Genomic DNA, 14755 nt, shown 5'->3' on the forward strand with positions numbered 1-14755 from the left:
AGGAGGCAATACCCTTTAAAATGTGGAATGTGTAGTTTAAAAAAGAAGTTCACTGACAATTAGATTCCGCCAAAGCTTCTTAATAGCATCACTATAATTTCAGGAATACAGCTCAGAAGTACAGCATATGCCCCATTGTTTGAGGCTTTGGATTTAATCACAGTTATCTCAAAATTGAAAGCCAGATTAGCTACGAATAATATTTTCCATGATTTAATGTGAACTTGGGGAGATCACCTAACCTTTCTATGTTTCTGTTTCTTAGTGCCCTCACCTAGTAAATGGTTTTTTTTTTAAGAATTAGACCTAATGTACTAAAGCACATAGCTCAATAGCGAGTCTTTAATTGGCACTTACTATCAAACAAGAAAAGAATGGAAATGTAAGGTAAATATCCCAAATTAAAGAGATGAATGCTGTTGAAAATTTTAATCTAAAGAATTGTTAGTATGGAAATTAATAATGACTAAATCTATATATGCCTTTGACTGAAAAAGAATACTCTGTAATTTTCTTTTTGATCCATGAGAGAGGAAAATCAAAGTAGGGATGACAAGCAGATACATGACCCAGCAAAGATAGTTCCACATCAGGAAATTTGCCGTGGAACAAAACAGAGTCGGGTTTTAGACCTTTTTAAAAAGTTGTACTTAATGACTGGATCGCATCCTTGGTTAGGTTGAGTGCATAACTCCAGGAATAGAAAATGCAATTATAAGAGACAGGATTTGTTAGAAACTACGAGAGGCCTTGTCAAGGAGTCAGATGACTTACTCTCAAAAGAAAGTCTCCATTGTTAAGTGACATCATTCATCACTGGCTTCCTAATAGAGAAAGTCAACTCTTTCAGTTGCCTAGAAGCAAACTGTACATGCAGCTCACCTTGGACCAGTAGTTCTCAAACTGCAGTCCACACCAGAAGCACCTGGGAGGCTTGTTAAAACACAGGGACCTCACTCCTAGAGTTTCAATTAAATAGGCCTGGAAGGGGCCAGAGAATTGCACTTCCACAAGTCCTCAGGTAATGGTCTGGGGCTACACTTTGAAAATTGCTGCCTTAGAATACCTAGGAAATCATACTGCTTAGCATAACTAGTCCATTGCCAAGACTTAAATTTTTTTCTAACCTAAAATAATTGGAGTCAGATACGAAACTTTGAATACTCAAGCATTCTTTAATTTATGAATTGGAATGTAATCAAAACTTATTTTTCTTAAAAAAAAAACTGAGCCATGCCTATAGTATTCCTTTAGTAAATTTCTGCCAGGCATCCGTAACAAGACTCATTAGTATTGCTTCTAAGGAACTTGTTTTTATTGCATCAACAATGTAAATCATACAGGTGACCCCGTTTCCCTTTCTGCCTGTGCTGTTTGTTAGGAAGCTTATGGTCAAAATATATGCTCCACCTGTAGCAGGTGTGTAAGACTCACACTATGCGTTTTATTCACAAACTTTGCTTCTAGCATTATCCTGTTTTGTCTTGACTTCATTTTCCCTTGATACTCATTTCTTCATTGACAGTATTAGTGAGAATATTATATGTATTTTAAAGAGTCATCTACATTCCTCCCTGAAGTATAGTGGGACATAAAATAAACTTGTGTTAGTTTATAGGAGCTTTCATATCCTATTCTATTAGGACTTCGTGCCTTGGTCTTTGGATATATAAAATGAATACATGAGAGATTAGAGCATAGCAGATGCCACAAAAGATCAGGTCTCTCTACTCAGCCTGAGGCAGAAACATCAAAACAGTACCTGGGAAGGCACAGGTCTCATTCCTGACATCAAGCTCAAAAGATTAGAGATGTATCCGAAATACTGTATCGTTCCAAATCTATTTTCTGTGAAAGTCACTGAACCTATTTGAAGCTATTCATATTTTCACTTTAGAGAAAAATTTCTAGAAGTTTAGAACCTGCTACATGAAGGCAAGGCTATTTTTTATTTGTCTTAAATTTACCTTTCTCTTGGCTTTCAGCCTGGGCCAGTTCCAGGACAGCAGAACCCTGTGATGAACAATCCTGTATTCACCACATCAGGCAGGATTCATGTAATTTGGGGAAGAGACTGGTGGTTTGAAAGAGAATGCTGATATAAGAATCTCTGCCTCCTCTAGGTCATATAATGGAGAAACTAAAAACCTACGCTGCCTACTGCATACGCCTATCCAGTGTAGCCAGTTACGCTTTACTTATACGTCTTGTCTTTACTGAAGAATGGGGCATAACTGAGAGAAATTGGAGGTTTACAAGGTAAGGATAAAATAGACCTGAGTATATAAAAATTGTAACTGCTTTACTCTAATTTATAGGTACAGGGACTACAAATATTACATGATTGCAATGATTAGACACATATTAACTAAATGTTATGAATAAGTTTTATTATTTTCATTCTTTTGTTAAATCTTAAATAGGCACAGCATAACGAAGTCTTTTCACGACTTTGGCCATGAATAATATGATGAACCTAAAATGTTTTGAAAATACAAAGGCAATGAAGGGCAAGAACAATGAAATAGTTTTTTCTACACTAGTAGACTTCACACCTTAATTTACTACCAGAAAGTGGTTCAAAGATTCTCACTAAAAAACTTTCAAACGCCTTACAACGCCTCAAGAGTATGTATTTTGTTCCAATAACTTATTAATAAACTAGATTGAATTAAAATACTATAAAATAAAAAATTCTATATGTAGGAAAACCGTGCGATGATAATCGAGGTTTTTCTTAAGCATTTTTTGAGGGTGCTGGGGCCTTTACAGGTTTTATAAAACAAAAAATTCTAAAAAATTTGCTCTTCACATCATTTATTAGTTTTATTTCCTTAATCTCTTATAATATATAATAATTCTTTTACATTAACACAAATCTATACCTAGAAGTTGGTATATAAACACATAAAAATTTTAGCATTTAATAATATCATGGGGCCATTGGATCATATGTTTATGTTTGACTAATCTGCATTTAGCAGCTTATGAGACGCTAACGGTTTCATATGACTAATTGATTATTTCACAACTTTTAAAAAGAAAAATGTCTTGCCTTTGAATGGTAATCTTGTTCCAGTCTGGGATCTGATCCGGCTACCTGTTTGTATTTGTTAATTTTCATTTGGCGATTTCTCTCCTCTATATCCATAGCACCTATCGAGTAGAAAAAAAATCCATAAAATTAATGTTCAGTTCTTATTTCTGAGCCCTACTTACAGGATGTATAAAAAAAAAAGAAATGCTAGGCTGAAAGATTACTTTCATTCAAGGTAGTACGTACAAATTAAATATCATATTATTTTCTAGATTTATTTTAAGAATGCAATTTGGTGAATAAAATCATGGTTATTAAATCTGTAAAATAATTTAAATCTGAATAAAATGTAAGTGAATTTAAACAGAGACAACAAATCTTCATTAAACAGAAAACATTTTCTGGTACATGTATGTTTAGGAGAATATATTTGTCAGCACATAAATATGACAATAGTAATATGATAAGAATTGTGGCTTGTAATTAATTCATCAAGATTTGATTTATTTACTGGAAAAAGGTTGTAAGTCTAATTGGTTTCAAATACAATTTTACAACTGCATTTAGAATTATCAGAAAATCACCCCATGTGTTAAACTAAAGCAGGTTGCTGCAGCATACAAGTGGATGCAGTTATCAAGATTTTTTGACCTTGAATTTTCTAGAACTTGGATCAAGACAGAGGCACTTGGAATAATACTCCTGAAAACATACCATGCCAGTAAAGGCATAAAGTATTACTGAAATCATTTGAGAAAAAAAAATGTAAGGAGGTGAGAAACTGAGATAATAAGGAAAAATGAGACAAAATGAGATTAATGCTGTTTATAACAGGTGCTTCCTCAAAACACATCAATTACAGATATCAAAGGATCTTTAAAAACTTTGGTTAGAATAAGAACTAAATTCAACTAGAAAATCTTAGCAAACATGAAGTGCTTTAAAATGGTATTTATGATTTTTACTAAAGAGATTTTATAGAAAAATTCCATTTCTCATAAATAATGGAAAAACAAAATCTCAATTGTATGTTACCAATCTACAAACTGGGAAAAATAATCGTATCTTAGTAAGCTCAAGTGGGTATCTATAATAAAATATTGTCACGTAAATTCAGAAACACTAAATGTAAGAGTGTAAACATACACACACACATACCCCTTGCTTAAGATCATATTTAAAACTGCAGTAAAGACATTTAGACAAAAGTGTGCCTATTCAAAAATAGGTATGTTAATACTCATCCTGAAAAAATCTTCAGTGTGTTTGATAATTCCTGTTAGTAAAAAATTTAAGTAAAAATTGAAAATTAAAATAAGACATGAGGGGAAGAAAAAGCTTCAAAAAGGAGTAAGAAAACTTTGACTCAAAGAATGTACAGAGTTTAGATTTTATGACCTCTAAGTAAAAGAGCAATTTAAATCAATTAAGCAATTTGTTTGAGTCAAATTTGAATAATGATTTGATTAACTGATTCTGTGCCAAATTATAAAATGGGAATAGAAATATGTTAATGTAAGTTGAATGATACATAAAATCAAGTGAGTGCCTCCATGATATAAATGCAAAATATAGCCAAGTATAAATGCCTGTTAGTCTAGTAAAATACAATATTGGAATTGTTTGTACCTCAAGAGAGATTCTCTGGTAAATATGTTTATTTTCTCTGAGGGTAGGGGAAAAAAAGCCATCCCAACTTCAAAAAATTATGTGTACTGAAAGAATATTAGCTAAGTTAAGTGTTTGGGAAGTTTCTTTTAAAAAGTTTCATTTTAATATCATAGTAGCAAAATCATATTTTAAACATAAATAGCACCAATAGACAAAGTTTAAACACATTATATACATATATAGATATATATATACATACATAGAGATATATACACATACATACATATATATGCATTTTCTAATATTTAGACTATTTCCTGGACATCAACCTCTTATGACTTATATTAAATTCTTTCTTTTTTTAAAAAAAATCTTTCTAAATATTAGATAGTAATGGTATACATACTGGCAGGAGACAGGAAACATTTTCTGTAAAGGACCCAACAGTAAATATCTTAGATTTTGCAAAGTATGCAATTCTGCCATTGTAATATGAAGGCAGCTACAGACAATGAATACACAAATATGTGTGGCTGTAGTCCAATAAAACTGTATTTACAAAATAGGCAACAGCCTGGATTTGGCTTAGGGGCAGAGTTTGCTGACCCTTGCATTAAAGCATATTGATAATACTGCTATGGAAAGAGTATTTCTCCTTAGTAATGGTTTAAAAATTTTGCAAAATCAAGTTTATGGATCATCATTTATATTTAACAGATCACTGGGGGATCTAAGATGAATATTAATGTGTATCTGCTAAAAGTAAACATACAGGCAAATAGAGAGAGTAATATAACCATTTAAATATGTTATCAACTAAATTTAATCTCAAACGCATCTCTCATCTCCAGACTCAATCATCATCTATAGATGGTCCTTCATTGGAAAAATTTTTTGTTAGAATCTTAACCAATGAAATCTTAAGGCAATCACCTTAGTGACTATCCAATAAACAAACTTGGGTAACCATACTTTTAACTTGTAACTTTAACTTCTCCTAGGAGTCCAATCCTTAGGACAAACAGTAACCAGACAGGCCTCTCTCCAAAATTATTTGGCTCATATGAAGTCTTCCATTCTTTTTCTACATTTTAATCAGTCTATTCTCATAAACAAAACACTCCACAAACAATAATATCCTCAGAGAGGAAAGTATCCTATTTATAAAGAGACCCACCATGAGAGATTCTTCACCAGCGAGTTGATTTTTCTTTGTTAATCATTTTCTCTAAGGAAAATAACCCAGAAATAATATTTTCAATAACATTATTTTGGTTTCAACCAAACTCAGTATTGTTTCTTTTCCCCCAAGGAATAAAACACAATTTGGAGGAATCAATGCAAGTAGAAGGGTTGTTCACTATCTGGTTGGGGAATGGAATATGTATTTTCCTGAACTTTCAACTCTGATGTCCAATGCTGCACTCTACAAAAGGAAAATAAGTTAACGTGTTAAGGAGGCAAGTTTTTGTTCAATCTCCTCTTTCAAATTTACGTAAATCTACAAATTTGCATATAAAAGGTCCTGAAAATTCTGTAATAAATAATAATTATTTGATCACAGATAGCATCTCTCCTTCCACCTATTTACCAGGTAGTATCTTGCTGAACTAGTTTTAAAAACACATTCTGGGAAACACTGGCTCATAGGTTCAGAAGGTAAATTTACCTAGGAATCTCTATGAGTCATACTGCTTATATGTAATGACACTGTGCTTATTACAGAAGACATCCTAGAGGTTTAATATGCTTTTGTAATTTGAGTACACTGAAAACACAGTCATTATGTGTTCAAAATCAAATCTAATATCATAGCATTTTCAAATTATAACAAAAATAGATTAAGAGGTTAATGGGACAATCAGACTTCATGGACAAACCCAATACAACAAAAGATTGCATATATTTATATCTATTTATTGGAAAGGTAATCTGTTTAAGTGTATTAAACTGTAATATTCAAATTGTCTCAAATTCTTTCTGGTATAAGGTCAATTATTAACTAAACTAAGAAAATATGATTTCTTATTTCATTAATATCTTAATAACATAAGAGGTTAACGTGTTCTTAAACCAACAAACTTAGTTCGTAAACCAACAAACTAAGTGTTGTGGTTATTTTGAACTTAAAAAAAGACTACTTAAAGTGTCTAAAAATTTAAAAAACCATATTTATAATGTTGGCATGGCAATCAAGTTTAAAAAAGTTAAGTTATAGGTGGATTTTGTAATCAGAGATGTAGTTGAAAACGGCCAGATTAACAGGCAGCAAGACAGTGGTTGCTTGGGTTTCTGCATTTGCAATACAAAGATCATCAGTATACTTTCAGTGATTTCTATAGTGCATGTCAAACAGCAATGGCTTTATATTTGCTTTTCCAAACACAAACACACACACACACACGTGCACAAACACGCAAACACACGCACACACGCTACTGGAGTCCCAAAGCAGCTTTACAAACCAAACTTCTTTGAAGTAGGAACACAGGCTTGGCAGTAATGCACTTCACAATGAATATAAACAGTAAACAGAAAATTGAAGGACTGCCGACTTGGTGACACATCTTGTGATCTTAAACAAAATGCTCAGGTCTGGGGATCTTAAGAGGGAAAACTCTTAAGCCCAATAGCAAAGCTCAAAGAAAGAACACCAAAATTCAGGGAAAAACATTGGAGAACCTACGATTACAGCATCATGGGAGCCTAAGATTATCAATCTTATCTAAATCTACAAGCTATATTGTTTAGCACCCCAGATTCTTGAGGCTAATTTAATAACTTTTAAACATTCTCCCTCCTCCTTGACCCATCCTTTTCCTCTGCCTATATATAAATATTTGGCTTCAGGTTAAAAAAAGGTCTTCCTTTAATTGAGATTAAAAAGTTTCACTAAGTGGCTATCTGTTTCATGAGGGTTTCTGATGAAAATATTCACATCTTTAGTTCCTTTTTCTTTAATTATTATGTCTTCACAAAACTAAGATGTGCCTTTAAATAATCTAAGGTTAGAAAACAAATTTATACTGTTCATATTTTTAACAAAAATAATACATCAAGAACTTGTGGGCTGATCATTAAATATTTACATCTTATGACTGGATTTATTCTAAATTTTATCCTTATAAAAGGTACACGCTAGATTTACTTTCCAGTTAAATTTGAGAATTAAAGACATTTGTGTAATATCAAATTTTAATTAGTAGTGAAAGACTTCCAACACAAACTATTCCCTGTTGAAACTATCCAAATAATTGAAGTCAATGTGGATAAAGTGTATTTGTATAAAATACAGAGATAGAATAAATGTAAACTGAACATAAATCAAAATATTATCTGAGGCCTTTTTCTGAGTGAAGCTAAAGAAGTATATTACTTACATATTAGAATCATTTTTAAAAATTAACTATATTTTGCCAAATCATCAAGGAGAGGAAAAAATTACTTGTGATATCTATCCTATGAAATCCTGGTTTACAAACTTTTCTTCTAAGAAAACACAGTGTGGAAGAGGCACAACAAAACAAAAGAAGATTACAGACAATAATGATGACAGTGACAGAAATAACATTCCAAGTGATTAAAGTTAAAAAGGCCAAATTCATGTAGTCTCTAAATGCTACAATCACCATTTAAGTATATACCAAATTAAATGCAATAAAGAAAAACGTATAATCAGTGTATGCAGCTGTTTGCTCACTCTGATGTAACAATCACACAAGAAAATGTATGGATATTTGTATTTATTTTCCAGGTGCAGTAGAAAAGTCTATAAAAACAACTTATTGATGTCTTTCAGTAGTCAGAGGAATAAGAGTAGAAATTGTTAGAATGACTCATGAGATAAATAAGAATATGTAATACTTTGTCATGTTATAATATTATTTTCAAAGGCAGTGCAATTCAAAAAGAAAATACTGTCTCTGATTTTACTGAATATTTTAACAGTTCTTTCGATAATCTGATAACTGTGAAAAAACTTATTTTTCAGATTGACAGTAATATACTAACAATTTCATTAACAAAAAATTAATGGTCATTTATATAAATGTTTTCTGAAGTACCTGATGTACAAAGACAAAAAGCAAATTACTTAAAAAAATAAAACATATTTGGTACTGTGTATAAAAAGGCTTTACAATGGTCATATTTTTTAACGTGAAATTTCACTTCCCAGGATCTTTCCTAAAGAAATAAATCAATGTGCAAAGACATACATACATACTCATGGCGCTATTGTTTGATAATTATAAAGTCTAGGGAAAAGAAAGGCCAGGGAAAGAAACTCCATATGTCCAAGACAGGGGATTAGTTAACTGCACTTACAATATATCTACAGATAATTACGTATCCAGGAGAAATGAGAATGGTGTGCATGTGCATTCACATATGTAAATTATATAAAATAAAGATACCACAATTAGTGATTATAAAATATTAAATGATAGATATGGTAGTATAGTTTGTAATTTAAAACACCAAGTAAATTCATAAAAATATAAATGCACATAATTGAAACAAAAGACAAAGAGATGGAGTGAAAAAGATTTAAGATTTACACACCAGAGCAGTTATCACTGGTTATTAGAAGTTAGTATAAGTGCTTTTGGTTTCTTATTTGGGTTAATACATAGTTCATAAAATGTCCACAATGACCATACATTATACAGAAAAAAATGTTATTAAAAAACACAAACTATAACGTTTATGTGAACAAGGACAAATTATCCAGTTTGAAAACCCTATGTTCTTCCCATGAGTGGATAAAAATGCTTTGAAAATAAATGTTAAATGATTTTTAAAATGCAAATTTAAATGCAAATCGCTCATTATTTAATTTATTTCAGGGACATATATTTATGTGGATGTAATGATTAAAAATGGTACATAATAAGAAATACTTCCAAATGCAATAAAGTGCAGATCTTTCCAATTTTTGTGAATATTAATATAAAAAGTGATCTGTCATGCTTTAAAATTTCCCACATTAGTTTTCTCAAGTGTAGGACTTAAGAAATTGTGCACAAAACTTTTAGAAGTTACTTTAAAATGCTTTCTTCACAATCACTTGCCCATAATGAGTTTTCTCATATTTTAGACTAAAACTTTGTTATACACTAGGACCTTGCAAAAAAGTAATTTAAAAAAATTTTTTTTATTTGATAATCTATATTGTCATTTTATTTTTTAAGTTTTCTTTTTCTTTTTTTTCTCTATTTTTTTTCTTTTTAAAGCCCAGTATTTTATCCTCTTTTTGGGGGGGGGGTAATTAGATTTTGTTTTATTTTATTGATTGATTGATTATTATTTTCCTATTAATGGAGGTACTGAGGATTGAACCCAGGACCTCGTGCTTGCTAAGCACACACTCTAAGCTATACCCTCCCCACAAAAATACACTTTTGTTAGCTAAATTATTTGTTAAAATAAATGTAACGTAGAGAATAGCAAATATTGGAACAAATTAAATTGAAAAAAGGTATGAAAATAAGTACTGTGAAAAAATTGTAAATCACATAACAAGTTATTTTGTATTAGTACTGGAGCAAATAGAAGCATTTTCTTTTAAAGTGTAAACCAACTTAGTCTTAACTGTGCAAGTAAGATACATGAGTTTTGAGAAATAATTATTTCCAAATCAATTAATTTTGAGGATTTTTCTACTGTGGTCACTTGGAAATAACACATTTGGAGTGAAAGGAAATATAATTTGATTTTGCTTATAATGAGTTTGCTTATAAAATGATCTTTGCTCCCAGTAATGTAGGAAAACTGAACTTCATAGATGCCTAAGTGAAATGTGGAATTAAACGAAACGTAAGTGCTCTAGAAATGTATGAAACTGTTGTCCTACTTTAAGGCTCATAGTTAATGGGCTAAATAGTCTTTCAAATTATCTTCTTAACCTTAATGATCTATTTTAGATATTTAGGTCGCCCGTTATGCTGTGTATCAGTATGCTGTTTCCTTATTAATTCCTTACCATATTCATTAAGTAGTACTTCAAAGGAGATGCTATAGACAAATTTCATACTCCTTTCACTACAGTCAAAAGAAACTGATATTCTAATACTTTAGGACATAAACTATAAAGAGGGTTCTAGTGATTTCAGGAAATAGAGTACGTCTATTTTTCACATCTAAATTCAGTGAAAAGACTACTGGGGCTTTATTATTCAGAGGATTTGGATTTTAGCACCATTTTGGTCTCAACATGTAAAATCAGCATGTACTTGGGACCACAGTAGAAGATCAGGGTTTTGACCATGGAGAGTGCAATGGAGGTAATCATCACAGACTTGATAGGGCTATGGAACTGCCCAAATTTAGGGTAATGAGTATATTAATAATACATAGGATTGAAGAAAATCTTAAAAACAGCACTGGTTTCAAGGTAAGAGGCAAGATTTGGATTTGAGTCTTAATTTCATAAGCTCTACAACTGTAAACACTTCATTTCACCCTTTTGGGCATAAAATTCATCATCTGTAAAAATGAATGATTTTGAACCAGATACTCTGATTCCTTCTGCTGTGTAACTCTCTGGTTGGTTAATTTTGAAGCCAAATGATGTTTAAGTGTTTGTTCTTTTATATTGTAATACTTAATTCATCAATATAGATAATGTAAAATGTTCTAGAAATTCTTACTCTGTTTGCCCTGGTATTGCGTTCATTAAAATTTCCTTTACTGAAAGTGTGTGTGTGTGTGTGTGTGTGTATACAGAGGAATGGGATGAAGGAAGAAAGGAGGGAAGAAGAAGGACAAAGAAGGAGGGAGGGAGGGTGGGAGGGAAAGAGAAAAAGAGAGAGAACTGAAAAGTTCATTAAACCAGGAATTTCACCAAGGCAAAAAAATCCTAAGAGCAATGTAATCCAGAAACATCTTCCAGACTAGCTAAAGAGTAACTGTTTCACCCATATACATTTTTCCCCCAGTGTATAGTGACATGGAGTTTCGGAGAAAATATTAGTAACTTTCTAATAATTGAGTTATTTAAAACTTGTTAATCATTGTTCCTGTATCTTTGAAAAAATAAGGTATATTTTAGAGGATAAACTAAATTTTAAAATGAAAGTCCCTCAGAGAAGGAATGCAATGGTTATTATTACAATTGGTTCTAAGAAAAAGTGCAACAACCATTGATAAAAGATATAAACATGAGTCAGATGCATCACAGTAATAAACTATTCCTCGTATGTGTTAAGCACTTTGGAATGTTCTGACTTTTTACTGATGGCTAAAATCTACATTCAGGAAGAGATAATTTACAGAGTAGCACATATTACTACCCTGTGTATGTCCTGTCTCCATCTTATTCTGTCTCGGCATGACACTGTGTCCCACAACTGCGGCCTTATGAACATACCCACCAGGTATACTTCAACTACAGCCCCTTTACACATTTCAAAAGGTTGCCTAGAAGTTTTGAAGGGAGCATGATAAAGAAATTTAAATGCATTGTTACATTTCTTTGTTGAGAAACATACATAGAAATTTAAATATACTTACAAATGTTGACACTGTTAATTGAAAAATCATTAAAAATAAAAATACCCATCAATATTAAAACTGAGACACGACCTATGCTGGAAAGGGACCCATATGATTTTTCTCATGTATATTAGTATGGAAATTAATAATAACTAAATGTATATATGCCCTTGACTGAAATATTTAGACACATGGATTTTAAATAGTACTCATGCTGGACATCAAGCTGTATTTCTTTCTCCAAAGATGCTAATGATTATTATTGGTAAAGGGTACAAGAATGACTATATAGAGTAACTAATGTCACATAGTATAGCACTCTTCATAATTCAAAGGAATGCATCCTAAATGGTTCATAAATAGGGACATTTTATGAAATGTTCCTGTTCAATACTGAGAAGAGGAAGTTAGATGAGATCACTCTCAGAGAAAGAAGGATGAGGATTAGATGAAGAGGCATCAGGAGAGACTAGCCTAAGCTAGGGACTGAACTGAATTTCATTCAACTTTCCAAATACTCACGTGGTAATACGAGTTGCTCTGAGGATCCTAAACAAAACTGCAAACTAGATGGAGTTGGTCTCCATTGACTTTACATTTCTCTTTCTGAATTCCTCTCTTCCTGCTCTCCTCTTCCTAGACTTCGAGTATTGTTCTTTCACGTTGTTCTCTTCACAATGCCTCCCCTACCCCCTCCACCAGGTCATGGGTAAAGCTCCCATTTCCTGAGGTTAAGGGCATGGATTCTGACACCAAACCCCATTGCTTCAGTTCAAATTCCAGCTTCACATGACTAGAGTAAGTTATTTAGCTGATCTCTAGCTGAATTTTTTTTCAATTAGTAAACTAGAAATAAAAATGGTACCTTCAAATGGTGCAAAATTCACTTTTGGATTAAAATAATTTATACCACAGTGACTTAATTATCCAAAATGTTGACTGCATTTTAGAAGGATTTATTAACCCAAAGAAATCTCTGATTGAGGAAATGCAAAGTTAAAATTGGTTTTGATCACTGAGTCCTACCTCTTCTACAACTATTCCAAACCAAAATCTTCTCAATCCCTTTGTCTGAATTAGTTCTTATACTGGGTCCCCCAAGAGTAAAATCTATGATACCTGGAATTAACATCTTAGTCATCAATTATTCATCACCATTCCAAGTTTGGTAAGTGAGACCCACCGTGTCTAATATGAAAACAATGGAGTTTTACCTGACGTGAGCATATGTGCTTGTACAAGTGACCCTTACATAGTGAGCAATAAAGTTAGAATACTCAAATGCAGAGAGCCTCTTACTATATCTCCAATGCTGAGTCAAATGCAAAACGTTACTTGTTTACTGCTGCTTCCCTCTTATTTCATGGTGACTTTACTCAAAGGAAGATTTCATCACTGAGTACTAAAACTAAGTCTGATATTGTGAAACTTATGTCTCAAAGGTTCCCCAAAATGTCATATTTGCCAAATCCAGCGCTCATTCCTCAACAACATTCTCCTGGTCCTCACTGCAGCATTTGACACAATTACACTATCTTTGATAGTTTCTCCTTCAAGTGTTTGGCCTCACACTTCTCTGACTTTCAGTTCACTTTTTTCCAGATATTTTGTTGGCTCATCTTTCTCAGCCCATCTTTCAAATATCTGCATTTCCTAAAGTGTTATCATTACTTTCTTTTTTATACTATCCCTGAGTGATTTTTCCTAAGTCCATAGCTTCAACTGTCACTCCAGTGATGAAGGCTCCTACCTTTCCTGTAAGCTTGACTCACATTTCTAGTTGCCTCCTAGCCACCCCCAAATGGAGATGCCATCAGCACCTAAAACTCAGCTTGTCCAAAACAAATTGAAATTACTTCTAATGTTTGTTCTTCCTTCAGTTTTTGATGAATATCCAAAACATTCAGAATCGACTTCTTTGCTAACTGCCTTGCTTGTTCTTGATCTTTCCTGGTTAACTGACCCCTACTTGAGACTCAAAGCTTTGGTCCTTTCTTCGTTTTCTTGTTCATCTCTTCTCGCTGAAGCTGTAGGCCAGCCCTATCCGTTATCCAGCCCTATTTTGGGAGGGGACTCGGCTCTTGATTGTTTGAGATGTGTTAGACTAAGTAAATTTTTCTATTAGCATACCCTTAGTACTATTTGGGTAATATTTTAAAATTCATTTTAATTTTGTGAATTTCCAATAACTTTTAACGTCAGATTTATTGAGGCATAGTTTACAAAAATTAAAATTCGCACTATTTAGGTACGAAAGTCTGTAACATTTGATAAACATATATAGTCAGGCAACCTTGCCACAATCAAGCTATAGAGTATTTCTGTCGTCCTAAAAAGTTCCCTGCTTTTTTGTCAACCCTCTCGCTGCCAGCCCAGGTAACCACTAGTCAGATTTCGGTCTAGCTTTTAATTTTTTTCAATAATGTTTTTAGACTAAAATTTTACTTGATCAAGGAGATCACAGAAAATGAAATGTAGCAAAAGTGTTTAAAAATATACAGTTAAAATCTTGTCTTCTAGAGCTCAATACTAATGATATTAATGTTCTGGCACAATTAAATGTTAACAATAATAGTGATACTTGTTATATGACAGGAATTGCGTGAAGAGCTT

The 14755-nt window shown here is 32.4% G+C and overlaps 1 protein-coding gene across 26 annotated transcripts in view; it reads right to left on the reverse strand.

Moving 5' to 3' along the window:
• Positions 1-14755, reverse strand: part of RIMS2 (regulating synaptic membrane exocytosis 2) — a 489839-nt gene that overhangs the window by 137203 nt on the left and 337881 nt on the right. For 9 of the 26 annotated variants that reach the window (XM_032468076.1, XM_032468077.1, XM_032468074.1 and 6 more), the window contains one exon: positions 3056-3156. The exons of 15 other annotated variants lie outside the window; for them this stretch is intronic. In XM_032468076.1, the coding sequence (XP_032323967.1) occupies positions 3056-3156 (101 nt within the window). Of the gene's footprint in view, positions 1-1967; positions 2040-3055; positions 3157-5825; positions 5930-14755 lie in introns of those variants that run through there. 2 more of the 26 variants (XM_032468071.1, XM_014562925.2) reach the window with 2 other exon arrangements.

This window comes from Camelus ferus, chromosome 25, assembly GCF_009834535.1.
Source record: "Camelus ferus isolate YT-003-E chromosome 25, BCGSAC_Cfer_1.0, whole genome shotgun sequence".
Taxonomy (NCBI): domain Eukaryota; kingdom Metazoa; phylum Chordata; class Mammalia; order Artiodactyla; family Camelidae; genus Camelus; species Camelus ferus.